Source organism: Cariama cristata, unplaced genomic scaffold, assembly GCF_000690535.1.
Source record: "Cariama cristata isolate BGI_N322 unplaced genomic scaffold, ASM69053v1 scaffold11029, whole genome shotgun sequence".
NCBI classification, from domain to species: domain Eukaryota; kingdom Metazoa; phylum Chordata; class Aves; order Cariamiformes; family Cariamidae; genus Cariama; species Cariama cristata.
Window position 1 is genome coordinate 2,244 of NW_009634076.1, and position 23,023 is coordinate 25,266.

Consider the following 23,023-nt stretch of genomic DNA (forward strand, 5'->3'; position numbering starts at 1 on the left):
ACTGTGATGATGCATCTTATTTAGTATCTTTTTGTAGCCTTTTAGGAATGAAAGGTTTAAAATTTTTACCTTTTTTATATTGTCTACTGTTTTTCTACTGATATATTTTAAGCTGATACTTTTAACATCTGAAACAAGAAAATATCTGTTGTAATTCCAAGAAAACTGAAGGAGCTCCAGGTGTAGCTGAATCTGCCTCAAACCTGAAAGTGATTTATCCACAGTGATACATACCCTTAGTACCTAACCTAAACAGTTCTAGGACAAAATTTGAAGAAGGTAGACAAGGAGGGAGAAGTGTTATAGGTAATTCATGAAGGTTAACTAGTTTGTGCAGAAACAATTGCTTGGCAAGTATTAACTTTATATTTTGAAATATAAAGAAAATATTTTTGAATTATTAGATGCTATGTTTGTGTACATGCAAGTCTATTGGTGTGAAACATAAAATTTTGTACCATATGGTTTCTGGCAACAGATTTTGACAGTTTTATGTTACCTCAGTCAAAGCCAAGATAAATCAATACTTTTATGTTGTAACAATATGGGTGGAGTAAAACGGTGTTTCCTGTGATCTAGGCCAGAGCTTAATGACATAATTGCTTTTCAACAGCTGCAAGCACGCAGTTTAAATATTAATTTAATTGCACTAGAAGTATCGATTTAAGGAAAAAGTGGTTTTAGTTTCTCTGCATCAATATGTGTGAAATTGAATATTCTATTTTAATAATGTATGTGTATTTTAAGGCTGAGTTTTCTAAAGGCTCAGTCATGTTTTCAGCTGCAACGAAATGCTGCTTTAACATTTCAGACAACTGAAGATGGTTAATCCAGATGCTGAGTGTGTTCACTGTTTTCTGGTTTTATAAAATAGACTGCTAGCAGATGATAACATCCTGTTGAAACATATCACTTGCTACAAAAAACTGTATTGCACTAGGCTGTGCTGCAAAAGAAAGGAAGTGTACAGAATTTTCAGAGATTGACATGTAACCATAGCAGTTCATAAACAGCCATATCTTAAGAGGCTTTTTTGTGTGTGTCTAGGGAATGCTGTTAATCCTCTTCCAATTAATATTGGTATTTGGTTTTCATTAAAACAGTGCATCAAAACCTACAATTCAGACTGGCATGTTGTTAACTATAGATATGAAGATTACTCAGGAGAGTTTCGACAGCTTCCGAAGTAAGTATGTTGTCTGGTGGTATAATAAAGATCTTGAATTTGTGAAGGAACTTTACTTAATATAAATGTATTTATTACAGGAATGTATGAATACATGTAATATCTAACTTGAAATATCCTATATCAATGTTTAATAGTCAGTAGAGATGGTTTGTTGGATAGAATTTACATTGATGATCTTGAAGGTGTAAAATCTTGTTAAACCATTTTCTGGAAAGATACCGTAATAACGCTGCCTTATAAATAGGCAAGTCAAAACAAGAAATTGTATCATTGACAATGTGAATATAAGTATGATAACTAAAACAGGCTAATGTTTAGATGAAACTAAAATGGTGATATCCTGTTTTTGTAGCTTCAAAGGCAGCTTTTGGAGCTCTCTTTAGGAGCTTAGGGAATAGAACGTAACGGAGATGGTTAGAGCAAGCGTTTGAACTAGTGCAGATTTTCACAGGATGATTCAAAGTAAAAGCCTCATCTACATCTGTTACAGACTTTCTAAACTATCTGTTAGATAAATATTTTCCATCTTTTTCAAAATTTTCTAGGGAGCATATAGAAATTAGACCCTTAACTTAAAATGCCTGAGAGTGGCTGAATACTCTGAATCCCACAGCTCTGGAAGACCTATGTCTTCCCCAGCTACTCTCCTGCATCTGTCAGTTAAGAAATAGCTTGCTTTCCCTCTGAAAAGTTCTGATGTGCTCACAGGTTTTGCAAAAGTCAGTACCTGGTTTTTAGTTGCCCTGAACAGAAACCGTGATAGTCAACAGGAATTTAAATAAATGCATTGTCCAAAAAGGAGCCAATGGTTGCAGGTATGAATTCTTGCTCCTAAGATACTAGGAGTGCAGTGAATAAGGCGGCAGTTGGTTCTCTTCAGTTACACATAAGGACAGTCACAAGCAGAATTAAAGTAAGACTGTGAGCAGATGTGCAAAGTAGAAGAATTGCTGACCAAGAAATATATTTCATGAAAAATACATGCTTCTACTCAGTTATTCTTGTGCTTTTTCCTCTTCAGTTAGGAAAATAACATCTTTATTTTTGCAGCTATAAAGTATGTAACTAATCACAAAATTTCCAGTATTTTAGAAACTTTTTCTTTCCTAGTAAGGGGACAAAATCGGAGAAGCTTCCGGTTCATTTATATGAAGTGGATGAAGAAGCAGATAAAGATGAGGTGAGATAATATTAATTCCTTACTTTCTCTTGCTTCCAGTAAAGAATGTTGGGTAAGAAGAGGTTACAAGTTCGGTTAAGTGTTGATGTCAGTTAATGAAAACAGAGATGAGCTTGAATTGCCTGGTTGGGAAACAAGTGTAGTTATTTTACCTATGTCTTTTCAAATAGCCTTGTACTCCTGAGGTCTGTCATGTGAGTAGAATAAGTTTTGACAGATGGTGAAATTAAAGTTTTAATGCTTGGTGACATATAATCCTTGAGCTTTCATAAAATCTGTCTCGTTTTACACTGTTTCTGTGTAGACGGGTATATGGAGAGAAATGTTTCATGCAGTTGAATCATAGAATCATTATGGTTGGAAGAGACCTCAAAGATCATCAAGTCCAACCGTATACCTGATGCCACCATGCCTGCTAAACCCACTAAAGCATGCCTCGAAGCGCCACATCTAAACATTTTTTGAACACCTCCAGGGACGGTGAGTCCACCACCTCCCTGGGGAGCCCATTCCAATGCCTAACAACTCTTACAGTGAAGAAGTTCTTCCTAATGTCCAGCCTGAACCTCCCACTTATCATGAAGTTGAGTAAAATCATAGATGAATCTGTTCCAACATGACAGTACACACACTTAAGCATGCACGACAATATAGCATACAGTGTGAGTTAAAATTAGTTTGTCACAAATCTGAGTATAGGATAAGATCTGAAGATCCATCATGGAAACAAAAGCTAAAAAAAATGAATAAAACCCAAAGGTATTTTCTTTTTTTTGTCATTGGCTTAGGGAAACCAGAGATCTCTAGCCTCAAGCAATTTTCAAGTATGTTTCAAAAGTCAAAGACTTTTTAAAGTAACTGCTTCTGTTATTTTTGTGATTTAATTTTTGCCATGCCCTGTTTCAAAACACAATGTTTAAATGCCAGTGTTTTCTTTTCTTACAAGTACTTGAACTCTTGCATGACAGAAAAGAATTAAAATAAATTTTTTGGGGTGATTTTTACCCTTTGACAATTACTTTGCTTCTAAATTCCTTGTATTCAGAACTGCTGCATATGAAATAACAGTAGTTCCTTACAGATTTTCCTGGATTAAACGTGAAGAAGTAGTTCAGGGAGTGCGTCTGAATAGGTAAATTCCCAAACAGATAGTCTCAGAGTGCCATTTCTCCAGCGCTGCTGTTGATCACAGAATCGCAGAATGGTCAGGGTTGGAAGGGACCTCTGGAGATCATCTCATCCAACGCCCTTGCCAAAGCAGATTCACCTAGAGAATCTAACCTGCACTGTGATATTTGGACAAATGATTTCATGCATCTGTATCCAAATCTTCCTATTTGTAAGATGGGAATAATTATAAGTTCTATTATACTGAAATTAAAAAGGCTTGGTATTATTTACTGTGATAATATCTCTGACAATAGAAGTGTTTTAGAAAACAGTGAGTTAAACGTGAAAAAAATTAAATGGAGATATAATTGACTGTGATTGTTACTGGGAAAAATACTTATAGCTAGAGTTAGTTAAACACTGGAAAAACTGTAGCTTGGCTATTATCAGGTGGTATGTGTTTTATTAGGAAGTGTAAGTGGAGAGGACTTCCCGTTTCCTTCTGCCTGGTTTCCTGTTAGAGCAGGCAGGAACGTTGGATCTCTTTCAGAGGTACAGTCACTGGAGAAGAGGTCTGCTACTCTTTCAGGAGCTTAAAATATAAACACAAGAAAAAAGCGTGCTAGGAAGAAAAGGGAGTTTAATGGGAATAGAGTGGGGGAACCATAAATTCTTTTAATGGGAGAATTAATGCAAGAAGTTTTTGTTTCAAACATTAAGATCTTTGTGTGCCAAAAAGCATATATGCAAATCTTAGATTAAAAGTTGTTTGGCCTCCTTTTTGTTTTGCTTTTTTGATTGTTGGGTTGTTTTTTCTTTCCTTAAGAAAGTAGATTTATTAAGAGAATGATAGAAAACAAAAAGCTGCAAATGAATAAAAATTGGAGGAAAACCAGATAAAGATTAGTTTAATCTTACGTCATTAAAAAGGAGAGAATTACCTTTCCAAAACTAATTCAGGCTATCAGGCCATCGGGTTGATGTTTGTAAATGGAATTTTAAAATCAGCCTGGGGTATAGGACCAAGATACGGAATTGTTTTTGTTGAAACAGTTGCTGTTAAAGTAAATCTTGGAGCCGAGTTTGTGGGAAACATCATTAAAAAAAGTGAAGCACAATATGCAGCAGCAATAGTAAAAGTGAGGAAATCAACTTACCGGTTGGAAAGAGGAAGTGTGTTTTCAGTGTAAAAGTCATGTGTTAACAACTGAGTTCTGGGTTCCTTTGTATTAACAGATGGTCGGCTGGAAAGGTTCCGTAGCTTTTTGGCTCTGTAGACAGGAATTCTGCCTGACAGAAAGAAATGGTATAACTAGAGAGGCCCAAATGACAGTCGGTTTTATTGTTAGAAAACAGCATGCAGCCCAACAGAGTTGGGAAACAGTGCACCTCAGAGACTTGGAGTTGGAAAAAGAGTCTTAACAGAGCTAAATCTTAATTTTTGTTAACACAGATAACGAAGGAATTCTTGTCGTGTCAGGTGATCCTATGTGTGGTTTGTGAAATGACAGAAAAGCCTTGGTTGTTTTGTGCCAAGTTTTGATAATAACTCATCATCTTACACTTGTAAAGGTGGTTTTAAACCGTCCTTTCCCTGGAGACAACTCCCACCAGTAGAGGTAGAGAACTGTAGTTGGAAACCCAGTGTTTTAAGTTGTTGTCTCTGTATCTTGATTGTTGTACAAGAGAAATGGTTATCTAGGTAAATAGAACAGAGGTGGGGGCTAATGATGAAAATATGAAACAAGTAGACTGTTGCTTGGACAGCAAGACTTACTGGGGCATATGAAAATTCACGGAGTATTTCTGGTCTATGCTTCTGGGGCATTATATCAGATGCTCTGATAGTTGGTGACCATGTCATTCTCACTGGGCCTAACTTCCATAGTCTCAAGCTGACTCGGATTTTTGAAGGAACAGATGACTGTATCTTTTGCCTTCTGTTTCCAGTTTTTTGAAGTTCACATGTGCTTATGCATATGAATATGCAAGCTAGACAGACTAAATAAGCTGTAAATAAATTAGCAAGTAACTTTTTACAGAATGTTGCTTGATTTAGTTCCAGAAACTAATTCATATTATTCCAAAATTTGGTTTTAATGTTCAGTTGTTGAACTAATGACTCTGTCCCCCATATGTAATCACTCTTTCTTGTGTGCTCTCTGAGAAAAGGAATTGGAAAAAGTAGTTGAGGCACTTGAGGAAGTTTTGTGGTTTTGTTTTCAACTGGGTACTCAGCTGATTTTGAATGTTTGGATAATACATTATCAGGAGTATTTCTTCTCTAGATGGTTGAAAATCTTTGTACATGTCAAATTCATTAATGTTTTTGTTCTGTCAAAATGGGTTACGTCAACTGGAAACCATGGGAAAGTCAGCTTGGTACTGCTCTAAAAGATTACTTGAACTGATGATTTAATATTTATTCTGTGGCAATTATAAATCTGTCATTTTGATTGGTTTTGATAGTAGAGTACTGATTTTTGTTAGTTGTTAATATCCTGTGGGCTTTGATGTAGTTCTTAAGTTCCATCAACTGGCAGATGGAAGTGGTATGCAGGCAACGGGGGTGACACGCGATGTGTGCCTTGCATCTGCTGTCTGAACTTGCCATTACTGCCGAGTTTGGTCTTGTTCTCTTCAGAAAACTTTGATTCTGATCTGTAAAAGGGCAGATCCAATTCAAGAATTTGAGACTTAGTTCTCTGTAAATTCTTAAGTAAGAAATGTCTTTGAAGTAACACATATAAAGCAAAATGGTTTGAGAAATCTCAATTGAAGTTTTGGATAAGCATGAGTTACTGTTGTTCTTTTTGGTAATAGAAATTGTTAAAATTTCTTGCTCTGGAAGATTAGAATGTATGAAAAAGCTTACAAAGCAAGTGTAAGTAAATGTTTTGAGTTTTCTCCCTTTCACCTATTTCAGTGGGATTTATCTTGACTAATATTCAGCTATCTAGAAGTTGGATCATCCTGCTGGCCATAGAGAAAGCCTATATAAGTGGCCAGGTTACCTATCAAAAGTTAAACAAGGTCAATCTCACTTCTAGTCTTTAAATAAAGTAATTGGAATTAGAAAGCTATAGAATTTCAGCAAAGACTCATCGTATGTTATTATCATTGCCTTATGAGCACAGCTATTCCACCTTTTAAAAATGGCTTCTGAAATTTTCAATAAATAGAACCGTTTCAGACAGTGATGCAAAACTACCTCTTTTTTTTTTTTTTTTTTTTTCCTCCTATTTCCCTTTCTTCATCTCCAGGATGCAGCATCTCTTGGATCTCAGAAGGGTGGAATAACAAAACAAGGATGGCTGTACAAAGGCAACATGAATAGTGCAATCAGTGTGACAATGAGGGTAAGTTTAAGAATGTCTTATGCGTTGTAAAAACTGAAAACCGTTATTAAATGTCACTGTGCCTGAGAGGTTCATTTGTATGTCATTTACTTCTAAGTAAAATAATGTAGGATGAAAGAGGGAAGCTTGTATGTAATTTTTATCTGTGAAATCTTACTTTCCTTTTATTCTACTTGAATCAGAAAAAATGCATTAAAAATCCAGGATGTGGGAGAAGGCCAGTGTTTTAAATAATTTTTTTAAATGGACCCCGGTGTGTTATTAGTAGAAAAGGGACATGTAATATGATTTTTTTTTTTAATTTGTATTGCCTCTTTATTTAGAAACAAACAAGTTATTTTTATGGTTATCCCAATAAATATATATTATGTATAATACTGTCGAGTCAGTTTTAAATACATTCCAATGGCTCAAAAACACTTTGAAATAATATAGTACGATCTTGCCACAGATTTTTAAGTTCTTAGTTTGCTTTTTTTAAGTTAATAATTTCTGGTTTATTTTTCTGAGGATACTGATTAGGTTATGTGTAAATAAAAGCTTTCTTTCTATAACCTACTGTGTAAGCAGCACTTAGGGGTTTTGTAATATGAAGCTGATTAATGCTAGTGTTGTAATTGTTTTTCTTTCCTCCTTTCTTTTCACTAGTCATTTAAAAGAAGATTTTTCCACTTAATCCAACTTGGTGATGGATCCTATAATCTGAATTTCTACAAAGATGAAAAAATATCAAAAGAACCTAAAGGATCAATATTTCTAGATTCATGCATGGGAGTGGTTCAGGTAATTACAAGTATTCTGCCTGTTCTCCAGTTAATTCTGTATTTGAGAGCAAATGGATTTTTTTTTAAAAATACAGATAACTTTTGTTCAAACGTAGATACGTACCTATTATGCAAAGAAACAATTAGACACGCTGCATCTTGCAAAAACAGTGAACGAGATTTTAAAGGGCAGGAGGTTGAGTTTTAAAATCTTTCTGAAAAGAACATATATTACTAGTTGATGTCAAGTATTTGTCAGAAATATCGAACAAAAATTTTAAGGCAAACGCACAAAAAAACCCCAACCTTAAATCACGACAAAGTAACAACAGCATAAAATTAAAGTTCATTTCAGTTACATTTTGTGCTTACATGAGCTGTAAAATGTTTTGCATAGCTTCTTGTGTGGGATTTTTGTTGTGGGAATTGTATTAAATTCAGTCACCCTTCCAGATGCTTTCAGTTGACCTTTCTAATGTTACTTTTATGTGCTTTTCTTTATTTTAAAAGGTTGAAGGCTTTGGTGAATGTTTGTCAGTAGCAAGTGCCAAACAAAAGATTATTTTTTTTTCTTGTGGTTCTGTTATGTATTTACAGTACAGCATGTAACTGTTCTGTTAGACACAGCGTACCTGGAAAAAACTCTTGGGTTTTTGTGTTTTGTTAAGTTGGGTAGGAATAGACAGAGTCTAATAAAAATGTGTTTGTTAAATAATGGGGGTTTTTTGAGTATAAAGTTGTTTGAAGATTTATGCATAGAGATACAACAGCTTTACAGAGGATTTTTTTTCCAAATATTGTAATAATGGTTTTGGATACACATTTAATAGGTACTTCACATGGAAAGTCTTAAAACTGTAATAAATTTAATCATATTGCATTCTATATACAGATTTAGACAGTTGTTTTCCCTTAGGGGTACAATTCTGGCCAACTCCACTGAAATGAGTTTGATTTGTGTTTTTAAAGCAAACCAACCAACAAACAAAGTCGTTCCTAAACACAGTTGTAGTCTTTGTCTTACACTTAAAATATATCTTTCCTTCTGCTCCTCAGCTTCCTCTGCTTTGGCATCCCTCTGATAATATATATTCTCTGTCTTCGGGGCTGTTTCTGGCCCCTTTTGTTTCCCACTTAGGCAATGCCTTGTTTCTGGTTCTCAGCCTGTGGCTCTAGTACGGGCTGTTATGGGCACTACAATATTAGTTTACATCATCAGAAAACATGGAGATTTTCAGAAGTTAGAAATGAAAGAAAGGCACTGCAGCAAAGGGAAACGCTAAGTCCTGCAGCTGGGGAGAGCAACCCCAGGCACCAGTACACGCTGGAGGCTGACCAGCTGGAAAGCAGCTTGGCAGGAAAGGCCCTGGGGGTCCTGGTGGACACCAAGTTGAACACGAGCCAGCCATGTGCCTGTACAGCAAAGAAGGCCAATGGTGTCCTGGGCTGCTGTGTTAGACGGAGTGTTGTCAGCAGGTCAAGGGAGGTGATCCTTCCCCTCTGAACGGCTGAACAGCACTGGTGAGGCCACAGCTGGAGTCCTGGGTCCAGTTCTGGGCTCCCCAGTAAGGGAAGAGACATGAGCATACTGGAGAGGGTCCAGCACAGGGCTATGAAGATGATGAAGGGATGGAGAGAGAGCTGGGACTATTCAGCCTGGAGAAGAGAAGGCTCAGGGGGATCTCATCCATGTCTATAAATACCTGAAGGGAGGGTGCAGAGAGGACAGAGCCAGGCTCTGCTCACTGGTGCCCAGTGCCAGGACCAGAGGCCATGGGCACAAACTGAAACACTGGAAGTTCCCTCTGAACATCAGGAAAGGCTTTGTCACTGTGAGGGTGACCGAGCGCTGGCACAGGTTGCCCAGGGAGGTTGTGGAGTCTCCATCCCTGGAGAAATTCACAAGCCGTCTGGACACGATCTTGGACAACCAGCTCTGGGTGGCCCAACTTGAGCAGGGAGGTTGGACCAGATGACCTCCAGAGGTCTCTTCCAACCTCTAACCATTCTTTGATTCTATGTTCTTGTTTTTTCAATCCTGAAAATATAAATCATCCTTTCATGAAGTACTGTTCCATACTTTCTGTTAGATCAGTTCAATTCAGATAGCCTGAAATTTCTTCAGACTCTGTCACAGAATCACAGAATGGGTGGGGTTGGAAGGGACCTCTGGAGATCACCCAGTCCAACCCCACTGCCAGAACAGGGTCACCTAGAGCAAGCTGCACAGGATCGCACCCAGGCGGGTTTGAGATATCTCCAGGGAAGGGAGACTCCAACTCCACAGCCTCTGTGGGCAGTCTGTGCCAGTGCTCTGACACCCTCAAAGTACAGAAGTTCTTCCTCATGTTCAGGTGGAACTTCCTGAGCTTCAGTTTGTGCCCGTTGCCCCTTAACCTGTCGCTGGGCACCACTGACAAGAGTCTGGCCCCATCCCCTTGACACCCACCCTTAAGGTCTTTATAAGCATTGATGAGATCTCCTCTCAGTTTTCTCTTCTCCAGGCTGAACAGGTCTAGTACCCTCAGCCTTTCCTCATCAGGGAGATGCTCCAGCCCCCTCATCATCTTTTGTTGCCCTTCGCTGGACTCTCTCCAGTGATTCTTTTTTGAACTGGGGAGCCCAGAACTGGACACAATATTCCTGTCAGAAGCTTTTAAAAAATAATCTATTTTTTTTATTACTGTTCCTTTGTTCTACTGCAAGTAAGGTTTTGGGCTAATACAATAGTCTTTAAGTAAAACTGTTTTTTGGATGCTTAAAGTTTATAGTTGACTTGTGTTTTGAATGACAGTAATGGTTGTGGTACAAAGCAGGAATTGATTCCCAGCTTCATCTCTTTTTGAAAGACTAGCAATATCAGGGCATTCAGGTTGAGGTTGGTTATGATTTAACTTCTGGTATAAAATCCCAACCTGCAAATGATTCTCACTCAAATATTAATAGTGTTTCATGCTTTTTTTTATCAGTAGATTAATTAGCTTCATTTCTAGATGATCTGAGTACATGGAGACTTGATATATGGAAACTGGATTTTTTTTTTTTTTTTTAATTATTACAAGCAGAATGATGAAGGGAAACTGAAAAATGGGCTGTTATCTTTCATACTTCCACTTGTTGCAGCAGTACAAATAACTTCAAAAGGTCAAATGTCAGTGAGGAAAAAGTGTAATTATAATACACTTGTTCAAAATATCCAACTTTTTTTAAAAAAAGATTTGAAATACATATAACTTCCTTTGATTGTGAGTATTATTACAAGCAGAATGATGAAGGGAAACTGAAAAATGGGCTGTTATCTTTCATACTTCCACTTGTTGCAGCAGTACAAATAACTTCAAAAGGTCAAATGTCAGTGAGGAAAAAGTGTAATTATAATACACTTGTTCAAAATATCCAACTTTTTTTAAAAAAAGATTTGAAATACATATAACTTCCTTTGATTGTGAGTAGACAGTATGTAAAGATATTATAAAGATCTTTTATTTTCTTATAGAACAATAAAGTCAGACGTTTTGCATTTGAGCTCAAGATGCAAGACAAGAGTAGTTACCTTTTAGCTGCAGATAGTGAACTTGAAATGGAAGAATGGATAAACACTCTGAACAAAATCCTTCAGCTTAACTTTGAGGCTGCAATGCAAGAAAAAAGAAATGGAGAGTCTCACGAAGGTAAGCAGGATTTCTAGCAATGCTAATACAGTTATATTGCAACATCTACGTACGTGCATTTGGAAAGAAAGGCTTTATTGTGGCTAAATTTTTTTCTTTTCTTTGGTCATAAAAATTATAGGCCTTTTAACTGTCTGTTTGAACTGGTGAGACTTTTGATCTTTTGACATTAAAATAGCACTCTTCTGTATTGATTCCAATTGAGTTAAGTCCAGGAGAGAATAATGAGACTGATTAGAGTCTAGAAAAATAAAAACCACAATGAAAAATCAGGACCGAGGCAGTTTAAGGAAAAGAGAAAACTTAGGAGGGACTTGTTTTGAAATGTGTAAAATACTGCTGAAAATGGAATAATCTGTTCTGTGGTCACTGTAGGTAGAAGACTGAGACATTGTGGTTGCAGTGAGGGACTTAAATCTAGATGTAACTCCCTTGACTACAAAGAATTCCCTAAAGTAACAAAATAGATTGCTTTGGGTGTAGAATCTTTTCTGTTAGAGCCCTTTAAGAATAGGTAAGGCAGATATCTGTAAGGAATGTGATGTAGATATAGTTGATAATTTGGTGACAAAAGGATCATCTAGGTGTCGTCTTGTGCATTTTTCCTCTTGAGAGTGGACGGGGAGGGCAACTGGTACAAAGGAGGCTAAGTGCATGCATATCGAGAAGAACCTGGAAGAGGTTATAGAAGCACAACATACCAAAAGGGGCTGTTAGAATTTAAAATGAGATATCACAGTCTTTGGTGAAGATTGCCAGAATTTAACATGATGTTTGCAACAGAAGCAAATCAGAAAAAGAGAAGCCTGTCGCTCTGTGAAAGACATTTTAGACAGTCATCTGCAACTGACCATAGAACTGTAAGATGCTTACAGCTAACTGAATGGTTGCTTTATAAATCCAGTAACCATTGGAGAGTGGAGCTGGGAACCTAATGAACAGGGGGAACTAGTTTTGAAATCAAGTTACAATGCATAGTGGAAAGAGCGATGTAAATTTGTACATTGAGTATCCGCTTTCCCCATGCAGATATCAAATATAATCAAAAATAATCAATATTAAAGCTATTTTCTAGGTAAGATTAGAAATAACTGCTACTTTACCCATTTATGTAACTGGTTACATCCTCCAAGAAGTCACCGTATCAAAATGGAGTCATCCACAACCTGTTTATGTTAACAATTGTCGTTTTTAACGGGGTTGGAGTTAAAAAGAGAGAGAGCGCGTGCTACTTTTGCTACAGAGTTTTGTGAGTAGTTTGGGTTTTTTGTGTTTTTTGTTTGTTTGTGCTTTTAAATTTTTTTTTAATATGTGCTTCTGTAATTTCAGATGATGAACAAAGCAAAATGGAAAGCTCATCAAGTAGTTTTGATAACTACTATCCTGAAATTGCCAAGGTAATATATATTGTAAATGCCAACTTGGGATATAAAGTATTACACATAAGTTAGCCACATGAACTTTCAGTAAAGGTAAGGTATTGGCTTCTAGCTTCTAGTCAGTTTGTGGTGCTTTGAAAGCTTAGAAGCTCTTTAGTGAATAGATGTAGTTATTGAGCTTCTTCATTTTCTGCTTTTGGAAGCAAACTAGCTGCTGACTTAAAGTTGCTTGTATAAATCTTGACATGCTGTCTAAAAGCAGCATGTTTTATTATTTTAGTGCATTTTCTGTATTTTGTATTGTTTTATTGCATGCAGGTAAGGATTGAAGTATTTCTATAGAATTCTAGTTATACTGAAGTCAAGTTTTATGTTTATAGTTAGAAGTCCAGAGGAGCTTAATAGCAGTGATGATGTGAACATATTTTAAGATGCTTGTGTTTGTAATGAGCTGGCAAGTTCATGGATACTTCGTGTTTTGCCACAGTTCTTGCTTTTCAATTTTGTTCTTACAGAGGTGTGGTAGAAATAGAAATAAGAATAAAATAAAATAGAAAGAAATAGGAAATAACAGTAACTCTTCCTCAGCCCATTTGCAGACTTTTTCAGTTAAATCAGTGGCTTATGTGTTGCAATAAGTTTTGTGAGTTCTCTGGGAGAGAAATTTCTGTTAAATCACCTAAGGACTGGAGCTGGTGACCTTTTTCTATTGAAGCTGCAGAATCTAAACTCCTTCCTGTGACTTCCTTACTCTTTCTTCTGTGTGGCACAGCCTGCAGTCTTGAAACTTTTCTACTTGACCATGCTCTGGAATGCTCTCTCCTTTTCTGAGGATCTGTCTGCCCTAGTAACTGCTCCTGAAGGGAGTGCAGCTTATAAACTGAGAACAAGCAGTAAACCAAATTCTATCTATTACAATAGCTAACATATCAAAAGATCCAGTCAGAATACATTAACAGGCTTTTAGCACCTAAATTTGTTGGCTGACTTAATTCTTTCTGTTACTACTTTGTAATCAACTTAGCACATGTACACAAAAAGCTGTTATGTGATAATCTAACTCCAGCTATGGCTGTATTTGGAAATTAATTGGGATTGTGTTACGTACAGTCAAGTTTTCCTTGGAAGACCTGTAAGCATCAAACAGCATACTTACATGAGGGTATGAACGTTCATTTCAGAAAAGAATGTAAAATGAGATACTTTTATTGTATGGAAGATTTTTCTTTCTTTATAGTAAGAGTTATTGGAATGCTTAGGTTCCATATGACTTCCAGAAGGGACTTTTATTCAGGGCTGCAGTGCCGGCATATAGTTTAGTACTACAAATGCTGCTTTCTGTTTCCATAACCTTCTGAGTGGAAGCATGCAGCTCTTTAAGTTAGATATTTTTCTGGTGTGTTATTTTTCTCAGCTCTTTAAGCACTGGCTTTTTTTTTTTTTTTTTTTTTATTCCATGGTTATAACTCATTTAAATTTCTGGTTCCTTCAAAATAAGTTTTTCGGTTTTGCCATGCTAGTTCATCTTTACCAAACATTACCTTTCAAAGTAACTTGCTGTAATGTATTCTTCTAGCCTTTTTTCCCTGAGGAGAATTACAGGGAAAAATGTGTCTCTTTGCATTAGTACACTTGTTTGTGCCTTAACTTGAGTACTTTATATAAATACTGTTTGTTTTGAGGACTTTTTTTTTGTCCTCTATTCTTTCTTGCATTGTCTTTTCAGCTCTTATTTGGATTTGGGTTTGGTTCTTTTTTCCCCAGTGGAAGACTTACAAGGCATTGAGCCTTCTTTTAGAAGAGTTTATAGCTGCTCTATTATTTTTGTTGATTCTAGGAGGAGATTTTCACAATAGCTGACCTCATATCCTTATGAGGAAAGAGAAATTCCTTCAGGGGTGATTGTAGAGCACCTGACAATAGGGGAAAAAAAACAGCCTTCCTAAGAAGGGTTTAACCCTTGTGAGTACATCTCCAAGCCTTCATTTTTCTATCAACAGCTGTTAGTTTATAACATAACCTGAGTAAGATGGTATCGGGCGCTTCAGTGCACAGACGTGCACACATATATCTCAGTCTGTCTGTCTGTCCTGCCTACTTCATGTTCCTTTTGTCTGTAACTTAAGTACCAAAAGTGAATATAGGGGGTTTTGTTTTTGCTTTGCTTTGTTTTGTTTTTCATCTTCAGAGAAAATAAAATTAGACCTCTATCTTAAATAACTGTATGACTGTCATGATCAGTGTGCCCAGGTACCTCCTTAACCATTACGGGTCCCAGTATTCCTTGAGGTAGGAAAACATTGTCCCTGTTTTACAGATGAGGAAATGGAATTACAGAGTCACTGCCGTGCTGTAGACAGGGTCAATGACTTACATACATTTTCAGTTCTTGACTTCTGACCAACTGCCCCTGATCTGTCAGTCAAAAATACATATTTTTGTCTTGTTTTGTCTTTAGTGCACAAAACACCAAAGAATCTAAAACCATTCGAGATGCTTTAACTGAAACGGTTTCTGTCTTGCTGCTATGACTAGGTCATCTTCCTCTTCAGTTCTTGCCAATGACTATTTCCTTTACAAAACATACATGCAACCTTCTTGCCACCTTTAAACTTCTTCACAGTTTAGTCCTGTATTTCTCAATCATACCAGCTGTTGAACAAGCAAAGTCTGCCAATACTCTGCTGGTGGGTTGGGTCGTGTCTTTCACAGCAACTCTTGTCTTTTCTCCTGTGTGTGTTAAAGATAACAAAGTAAAGTGAATGAAATCCATTAGAGCATCTATACTCAAGGTCACACCTCAGAAATTCCTCTTCTGTAATGCATCCTTTAAGTCATATTCTTTTTTAAAAATATTATTATCAACCTGAAATAGGATTTTGAGCTCTTAGAGGTGATGGGGTTTTGGTTTGGGTGAGGTTTTTTATTTGTTTTTCCCTTGAGACATAGTAGGAGTTTCTTCAACCTCTAGCAAAGCAGATGTAGGCAGTAGATCACTTCCAGCTGACTGTCAGCGATGAGCGATTTTGGTTGGTAACTTCTTTTAGCCCATACAGGCTGATCCAAAAATAAACATCTGTCTGTAATGTAATACTTCGTATTCTTGTTTAGCCAGCTGCTACTTTGGGAATGGCAGCTCTCCTACATGGGTAGTTTTGGCACATGCATATGTCCATTTGCCATGTCCTGTGACTTTAAAAATCGTAGAATAATTTTTCAATAATACCATTTTTTTTAAAAAAATAACCTATGTATACCATCAGTTTTTCACATTCTATTTTGTTCCACTTTAGTTTTGTTTTACTGTTCATAGGTAGGTATCCACAAATCTCAAGCAGGATCAGTGTACAGTGTACTCTGCAAAGTAACTTTTAAGTGTGAGGGTTTTATCTTTTGGAAGTTTGGGTTTTTTTTCCATCTACTCACAGGAAAACTACTTCTTTGGCAGTAGAGCTCAAGAAAAGAAAAGAAAAAACAAACCAACCAACGAACCACCAAACCACAAAAAAACACTAAGAAAAAAGAGAAGAGCTATGATGGTGTTTCTTAATTTAGGTAACCTGTTGTTTCCTGAGCAATCTTATGGTCTCAGGATAGCTCTGAGCTTTAACCTACATTATGAAAGTTACTGTTTAAGGAGGCAAAGTGCTACATGAGCTACATTGGAGTATACTTCCCATAGGCTTGGAAGGTTACATGTTACTGATGTAAGTTTTTGTGTTTCTAGGCCTGGAAAAACCTTTAGAGGAGAGGAGTCTTCTCTCACTTTTCACTTGGACATGACGGAGCAATTTAAAATAAGGAGTTGCAAAGCTCAGTTAGGGAGAGAAGAGTGCATGAATTAAAAACATGTAAAACTTTGAACATCACAGAAAAAGCAATGAAACCGAACATCACTTTAACTTAATAGTGTGACACCAAGACTTTTTTTTTCTTATTTTGAACAGAGTACCAGAGAAGCAGAAATCAAGTTGAAAAGTGAAAGCAGAGTTAAACTTTTTGCCTTGGATCCAGATGCACAGGTCAGACTTATTACAAGGAAGCACGTTGTTTTCTTTTATGTTGATCCTTTTGAGATGAAAAACAACTTAGCTCAATTTTTCTTTTCTCTTTTTAAAGAAACTTGACTTTTCTGGTATTGAACCAGAAGTGAAGCCATTTGAAGAGAAATTTGGAAAAAAAATTCTTGTGAAGTGTAATGATTTGTCTTTTAATTTGCAAAGCTGTGTTGCAGAAAATGAGGAAGGACCAACGACAAATGTAAATAATTCATCTAATTATTTTCTGTTTGTGTGGTAGTAAATGTCTTAATATTTTGATCGTGCTATTCTTTGTAGGAATAATAGGAATTCCTTGTTATTCTTGAGAAACTTATATTGTGGGTAGTTTTCTACTCCTTTAAATCAAAATAAAAGCCTAAATCCTACAAAAAGTAACTTTGCTACTAATCTTTTTGTTGTGTTGTAGAAAGTGGAATTTTTCTTTTACTGTCTTTTACGTCTTGTCAGTAATAGCTAGAGTGATGGCAATGTGTAAGCGTTTGTTTATAAAAATGTTACTCATCTTTCATTCCTGCACAGTTTTATAGTAATATAGATGCCAGAAATAACACTTCATTGTTTTTTAAATGTCTAGGTAGAACCTTTCTTTGTCACGTTATCACTATTTGATATTAAAAACAACCGGAAGATTTCAGCAGATTTCCATGTTGATTTGAACCACGCCTCAGTAAGGCACATGATATCCAACGCATCTCAACAAATGATGAATGGCAGTGGCGATAGCTTACACAGGATTCAAGACATTCATGAAACTGTGTTACAATATCCAAGGCAGGTAAGAACTAGTCACCTAAAGAATTAGTAGGATTTTTGAATACAAGTAGAGAGTTTTCCTACATGCCTTGTATGGCTTTCTATTATGTGATGTAAGTTGCGTGTGCGTTTTCCTTTGATATTTATCTTTTGTTTTATTTCTAGGGAATATTCTCAGTTACATGTCCTCATACTGACATTTTCCTTGTGGCTAGGATAGAAAAAGTACTACAGGGCAGTATTACGCATTGTGCTGAACCATATATGAAAAGTTCAGATTCTTCAAAGGTATGTTATCTTCTTCTGTGGCATGGAAAAAATGTTGAGGCAAGACAGGTTGATTTCAAATTAATAAATATCAATCAAAAGCTTAGTTCTTTTATAGGAAATGCAGATAACCGGATGATTTGATCTAGTAAGTTGTAGTTATTACTAGCAACTATTATTAATTGAAATGTTATAGATGAAGTCTAACGTCATATTGGGAAACATTTATTTAGCATTTTATAATCGTGACGTAATCTATAATTTTTATAATGGTTTAAATGAACTAATTTAACAAAAGAATATTGGACTTCAGTGTGAAAGTTGAGTTGAAAATTGTTGAACAATGAAATATTAAATATAGATCAGAAATTAACTGTGGGTGTCTCCTAGGTAATGAATCTTATTTACTGTATGATTGTTGTTGACTTTTTTCCGTTGTCTCACTTTTTGGTGACCATAGTTCACTGTAACTTTATCTGCATTCTTGCTGCTGTTTTCCTTCAGAACCATGGAGATCATTAAGCCTCTGTTTTTATGTATAAAATACTTTCGCAGATTTGGTAGAACTCCAAATCACTTTTGGAAATAAGCCACTGAAACATCTTAAGTTTGCAGGAGTCTAGGATGAGATAACACTGTAATGTTTTCTGAAACATATCTACAAGAAGCTTTGTCAGTTGCTGCTGCTTGTTTGTTGCTGAAGAAATAGTTTTAATTTTGTTGATTTGCAGTTGTGCTTAAGTAGTTGGACCAGGATACTAGGAGAAAGGTTTTTTTGTAAGCAGTGTCGGCGACTGTTGACATTGTTCCTGTTTTCAGCTAGCGAAAGGGAGGAAGGAAGGGTTAACTTTCAGCCTCTGCAGAGGAACAGTGTTCTTTCCTACTGATTTAATGCTGGCTAAGCTACATGAAAAAAACCTGGGTTTTGCACTTGATCTTAATATAGATCAGACTACTGATTTGCTTTTCCAGGAATACTCGAGATTTTTTTGTTTTCAGCTATTGCTGGAAAACAGCAGCTTTGTATTTGAGGAGTCTGGATTTGAAGTGTATGCTGACTGTTACTGAGTTAAAACAAAACTGAACAGAATAACTGATTTTGGTGGTCTTGGGCCTGAGCCACATGGGAAGGTTAAGTAAGCCTAAGCGTTCCCAAATTTGATGCTGAGCGCTAGACTTGTGTTGCCTTGTACTGCTGAAGTAGACAATAGGAACATTTGTGGTTATATTAACTTACGCTGTGTGTTTCTGGTATTCATTTGCTTGTAATTTTATACAATTGAACACTGTTTGGATTTTTTTCTGTTCTTGTTCTTGGGGATTGCACCATATTAATTTGAAACAAAACAGACCAGTATCATAGAATCGTTTGGGCTGTATAGGCCTCCGTGTGTGTCAGTGCAACAAGCAAGGCCCAGTTCCCTGCAGATTTACTACTCTGGGCAAGAAAAAGGGAAATTCTGTAGCCAAGAGATCACTCGTTCTCCCCTTAAACATGGAATACAGTGAATTAATGATGATTACTTATCAAGGTTCTATGCTTCTGAGTGCAATTTCCCCCTTTTTACAGGAAAGGATAATGGAGAGTTGGCTTAAACGACACACTAATAGAAACAACTCTTCGTAATGTCAACAGCATAGATCGGGGATAGCATTCAAGCAGGTTTACTCTGTGTAGGCACATAGGAGAAGCTGGTTTCTGGAAAAGAGAAGCCCACTGCTCTGTAAGGAGCTTCTGCTTTAGCTCAAGTGGTTCAGCTCGGTGTTGAACCTAGTGGGTTTCTAGCTCTGATTGATATACATGTTGGTTCTATATTAATGGAATTGTTTGTTCACTTAAAAGTTAACAAAACCAAAAATTTAAAGTTTTAATGAAAACAATGTTGCAGTGTCCATACATAGGATTGTCCATGTGATCTTCAATCTTCATACAACTCCTCCCCATATTCTGTGTGTACTTGTAATAAAAGTATTGCAGAGTATTTTACGATTTACTCTGCAGGAATGTGTTCTGGTACATAGAGTGGGTGGCAAAGAGGGGAGCAAGTTGAGGGGAAATGTTTTTATCTGGAGTCACAATTTTGTCTTAAAAAACAGTTGAATTTTGCTCTAGTTTTCGTATGAGTTTTGTATATAATAATTTTTCCTTGCTTAGTTAAATATATATTATCGGTAGTGTAGATGGGTCTGTGTTTTTGCACATGAAATGCAGTGAAATCAGCAGACCCTGCTTAACCACCTGAAATGAAGTGTTAAGAGGGATTTTCATTTTTCTTTCATTTGCATACTTAGGATTAATCTTCTAAAGAAGATTTTCCAATTCATATCAGTGTCAATATGTGGGTTTTTTTTCTTTTCTTGTGTACTAGCAGTGCAAAAAATGTAACTTTTAAATTGTGGCTATTTCTTATGTCCCTTGCAGGTTGCACAGAAGGTTTTGAGGAATGCTAAGCAAGCATGCCAGAGATTAGGTCAATACAGAATGCCTTTTGCGTGGGCAGCTAGGTAAGGACAGATCTTGCCAATCTGTATTTTTTCCTAACTTTTCTTTAATGTTATTTTCTGCATCTTACTTCTTGTAAAACTTAATGTGCTATTTGAATTATTTCTTGTTTTACTTTCAATTAACCAACGATTTCTGACGAACAAACTTACACATCAGCTCTGTAGTAGGAAAAAAAGTTATAAACATTCATGATATTATTATTCAAACCACTGAATATTGCCAACTGTTTAATGCTGTCAATATTTTTTATTTTGCTAAGAATGAAATGTTTCATGCTTGATTTGTTAGACTGAGATATTTATTTGTTAAAACTCACCTACAACGACAAGAATATTAAATCCTTAATATGAAGGATGGTGCGATATGTTGTAATTTATGGTAAAGAGATTTCCTGAAGTGAATTTCAACACTTTCATAAACTTAGCTGAAAGCAAGATTTTGACTTTCAGGACGCTGTTTAAAGATGCCTCAGGAACCCTGGACAAAAATGCAAGATTTTCTCCTCTCTTCAGACAAGACAGTAATAAGCTTTCAAATGAAGACATGCTGAAATTGTTAGCAGATTTCAGGAAGTAAGTCAAATTTCCCCACTTTAAAAAACAAAACCAAACCAACCAACCACACCCTAACACCCCCTACCCCAAGCTCCACCGGTTTTTTTTGTGTTCTTGAACTGGAACATCTAATCTTTTGATGTACGTACTTATATGTTTTTCACTTCAAATATAGAGTTGTGTAAATATAATCAATACCTTCATACAAGCTACACATCTTTCCTTTGCAGTGTTTGGGGGCTACAAGCAGGACTGAAGTATTCTGCCATGTCTAACATGCTGTAAGCATCATATCCTGAAGTAGCTCTGTGTTAGGAGTTACGCTTGCACAATGCATTCTTTTGGTTCTCAAAGGAAAACAATTATAAGCATAAATTGCATGTTCGCTGACCTTGGACAGGGAATGCTAGGTGTCAGAGAAAGGGATTCCCGCCAGTATCCAGCCCACCTTCCTTGGGAGTGCGCGTGGCTCAGCATGCCTAAATAACAGAACATTAGTCATCCTTTTTCACAAAGTATTCCTAAAGACTGCATCAGTTTGTGTACAAGGCTTAAGAATCTCCTACTGACAGAGGACCCTATTAATAAACTAGTTTTAATCCCTTTTCTTATTAAATAGGATGTAAAATAATGGAGCAATCTCTGCCGCTTCACAAAGGCATTTCCACTTCTATTATGGTGCAGTTAGCTGGAGTTGTGTTAATTTGAACAATCACTAATCGCAAAAGGCTTGGGCTATGGTTTCTTTACTTTATTCTTGTTTACCAAATCTGAGAAGGAGATGAGGTTTGTAATAGATATTTTAATTCCATTTTAGCAAGCTGTTTAAAGTTTCACTGAGGTTTACATAGCATTGAAATTACTGTGTACTGATACTCCTTACTGTGAACAGTATTATTGAAACTGAAACTAATGTAGAAAATTAGCCTGCCACATCACTTTATGAATTAAGGAAACGCTTTTGGTTGGTTATTTCAGCATACTGTTTGTGGAATCATGTGCAGTCTTTCCCAGGAATTTTAGTAAGAAAGAGATTGTAATGTCTAAGGCTTAGCTATTGGAATTAGAATCCAGACTCCAACCAGAAAAAGCTGTTTGCTTCACAGCATGGGTTGCATTTAGGGAAAATTTTGCATCCACTTTCTCTGCGATAATTTAAAAAAATCATGCTGCTGACTATCTTTACTAATAAAGGGTTATGCACTGGTGTTTTAATATGGAAAATACTCCTACTTCATATTTCTGAATTAGCTGCATGATAACATCTAAGAAATTTCGTAATAGGCTAGTTAGTAGTAAATATTTTGCAGGGTGAGTTATTACTCCAGAAACAGGAGGAGGTAGGAAGAAAACTACTGAGTAGAAGACACTTTTGTAACTTACTGATTTCTCTCCCCCTTTGCTCTTCCGCCAAGTTTACCCCATTACCATAAATGCTTATCACTGGGCATTGAAATTTAAAAAGCTTATATATAGGTTCTCTCTTTGCTGCAAATGATAATGAGTTATTACATGGCAAACAAAACCTATCTTAAACAAGTTTTTCATTTTGATTTAAAGAAAGAAAAACATAATACTTTTTCTTAACCTTTTCCACACTTGTGAATAAAGCCTTGCTCTTTTTTTCTTTTTTTTTTTTTGAGAATTTAAAGGAGAAGAAAACTGTGAGTCTAGGCAAAAAGCAAAAACTAGATCAGTCATCCACCTTTCCTCTCGTACTCATATTTCAGGATATTACTTTTGCCTCTGTTTCCTATTATCTCTTTTCTCTGGCATCTGATAGTTTTGCATTTAGCCTGACTTTGAGGTTTTTTTTGCTTCCTATAGACCTGAAAAGATGGCCAAACTTCCTGTTATTTTAGGAAATCTCGATGTTACAATTGATAATGTGTCACCAGATTTTCCAAGTAAGTATTAATAGACACTGTTAAATGAACATTCAGGCTTTTTCTCTTCAGTATTTTATTGGCTTTTTATATATTTTCAGATTATGTTAACTCATCATACATTCCCATGAAACAGTTTGAAAACAGTACCAAGGCACTGATAACGTTTGAAATAGAGGAATTTGTTCCCTGTATACCAAAACACACTCAGCCTTTCACCATCTACAACAATCATCTTTATGTTTATCCAAAGCACTTGAAATATGACAGTCAAAAGTCTTTTGCAAAGGTGAGTACAGGAAAACTGTACTTCCTTCTTTCTCAGTTTGGTTAAGATTTTTTAC

At 36.2% G+C, this 23,023-nt stretch overlaps 1 protein-coding gene across 1 annotated transcript in view; it reads left to right on the forward strand.

The window, feature by feature from the left end:
• LOC104166931 (dedicator of cytokinesis protein 9) overlaps positions 1-23,023 on the forward strand; it is an 87,193-nt gene that overhangs the window by 649 nt on the left and 63,521 nt on the right. Inside the window, exons 2-15 of the mRNA XM_009707032.1 lie at positions 1,104-1,186; positions 2,300-2,369; positions 6,743-6,838; positions 7,487-7,621; positions 11,099-11,273; positions 12,603-12,670; positions 16,600-16,674; positions 16,772-16,912; positions 17,288-17,488; positions 17,632-17,754; positions 20,156-20,238; positions 20,689-20,811; positions 22,621-22,700; positions 22,781-22,968. Coding sequence (XP_009705334.1) covers positions 6,809-6,838; positions 7,487-7,621; positions 11,099-11,273; positions 12,603-12,670; positions 16,600-16,674; positions 16,772-16,912; positions 17,288-17,488; positions 17,632-17,754; positions 20,156-20,238; positions 20,689-20,811; positions 22,621-22,700; positions 22,781-22,968 — 1,422 coding nt within the window. The 5' untranslated portion in view covers positions 1,104-1,186; positions 2,300-2,369; positions 6,743-6,808. The remainder of the gene's footprint in view (positions 1-1,103; positions 1,187-2,299; positions 2,370-6,742; positions 6,839-7,486; positions 7,622-11,098; positions 11,274-12,602; positions 12,671-16,599; positions 16,675-16,771; positions 16,913-17,287; positions 17,489-17,631; positions 17,755-20,155; positions 20,239-20,688; positions 20,812-22,620; positions 22,701-22,780; positions 22,969-23,023) is intronic.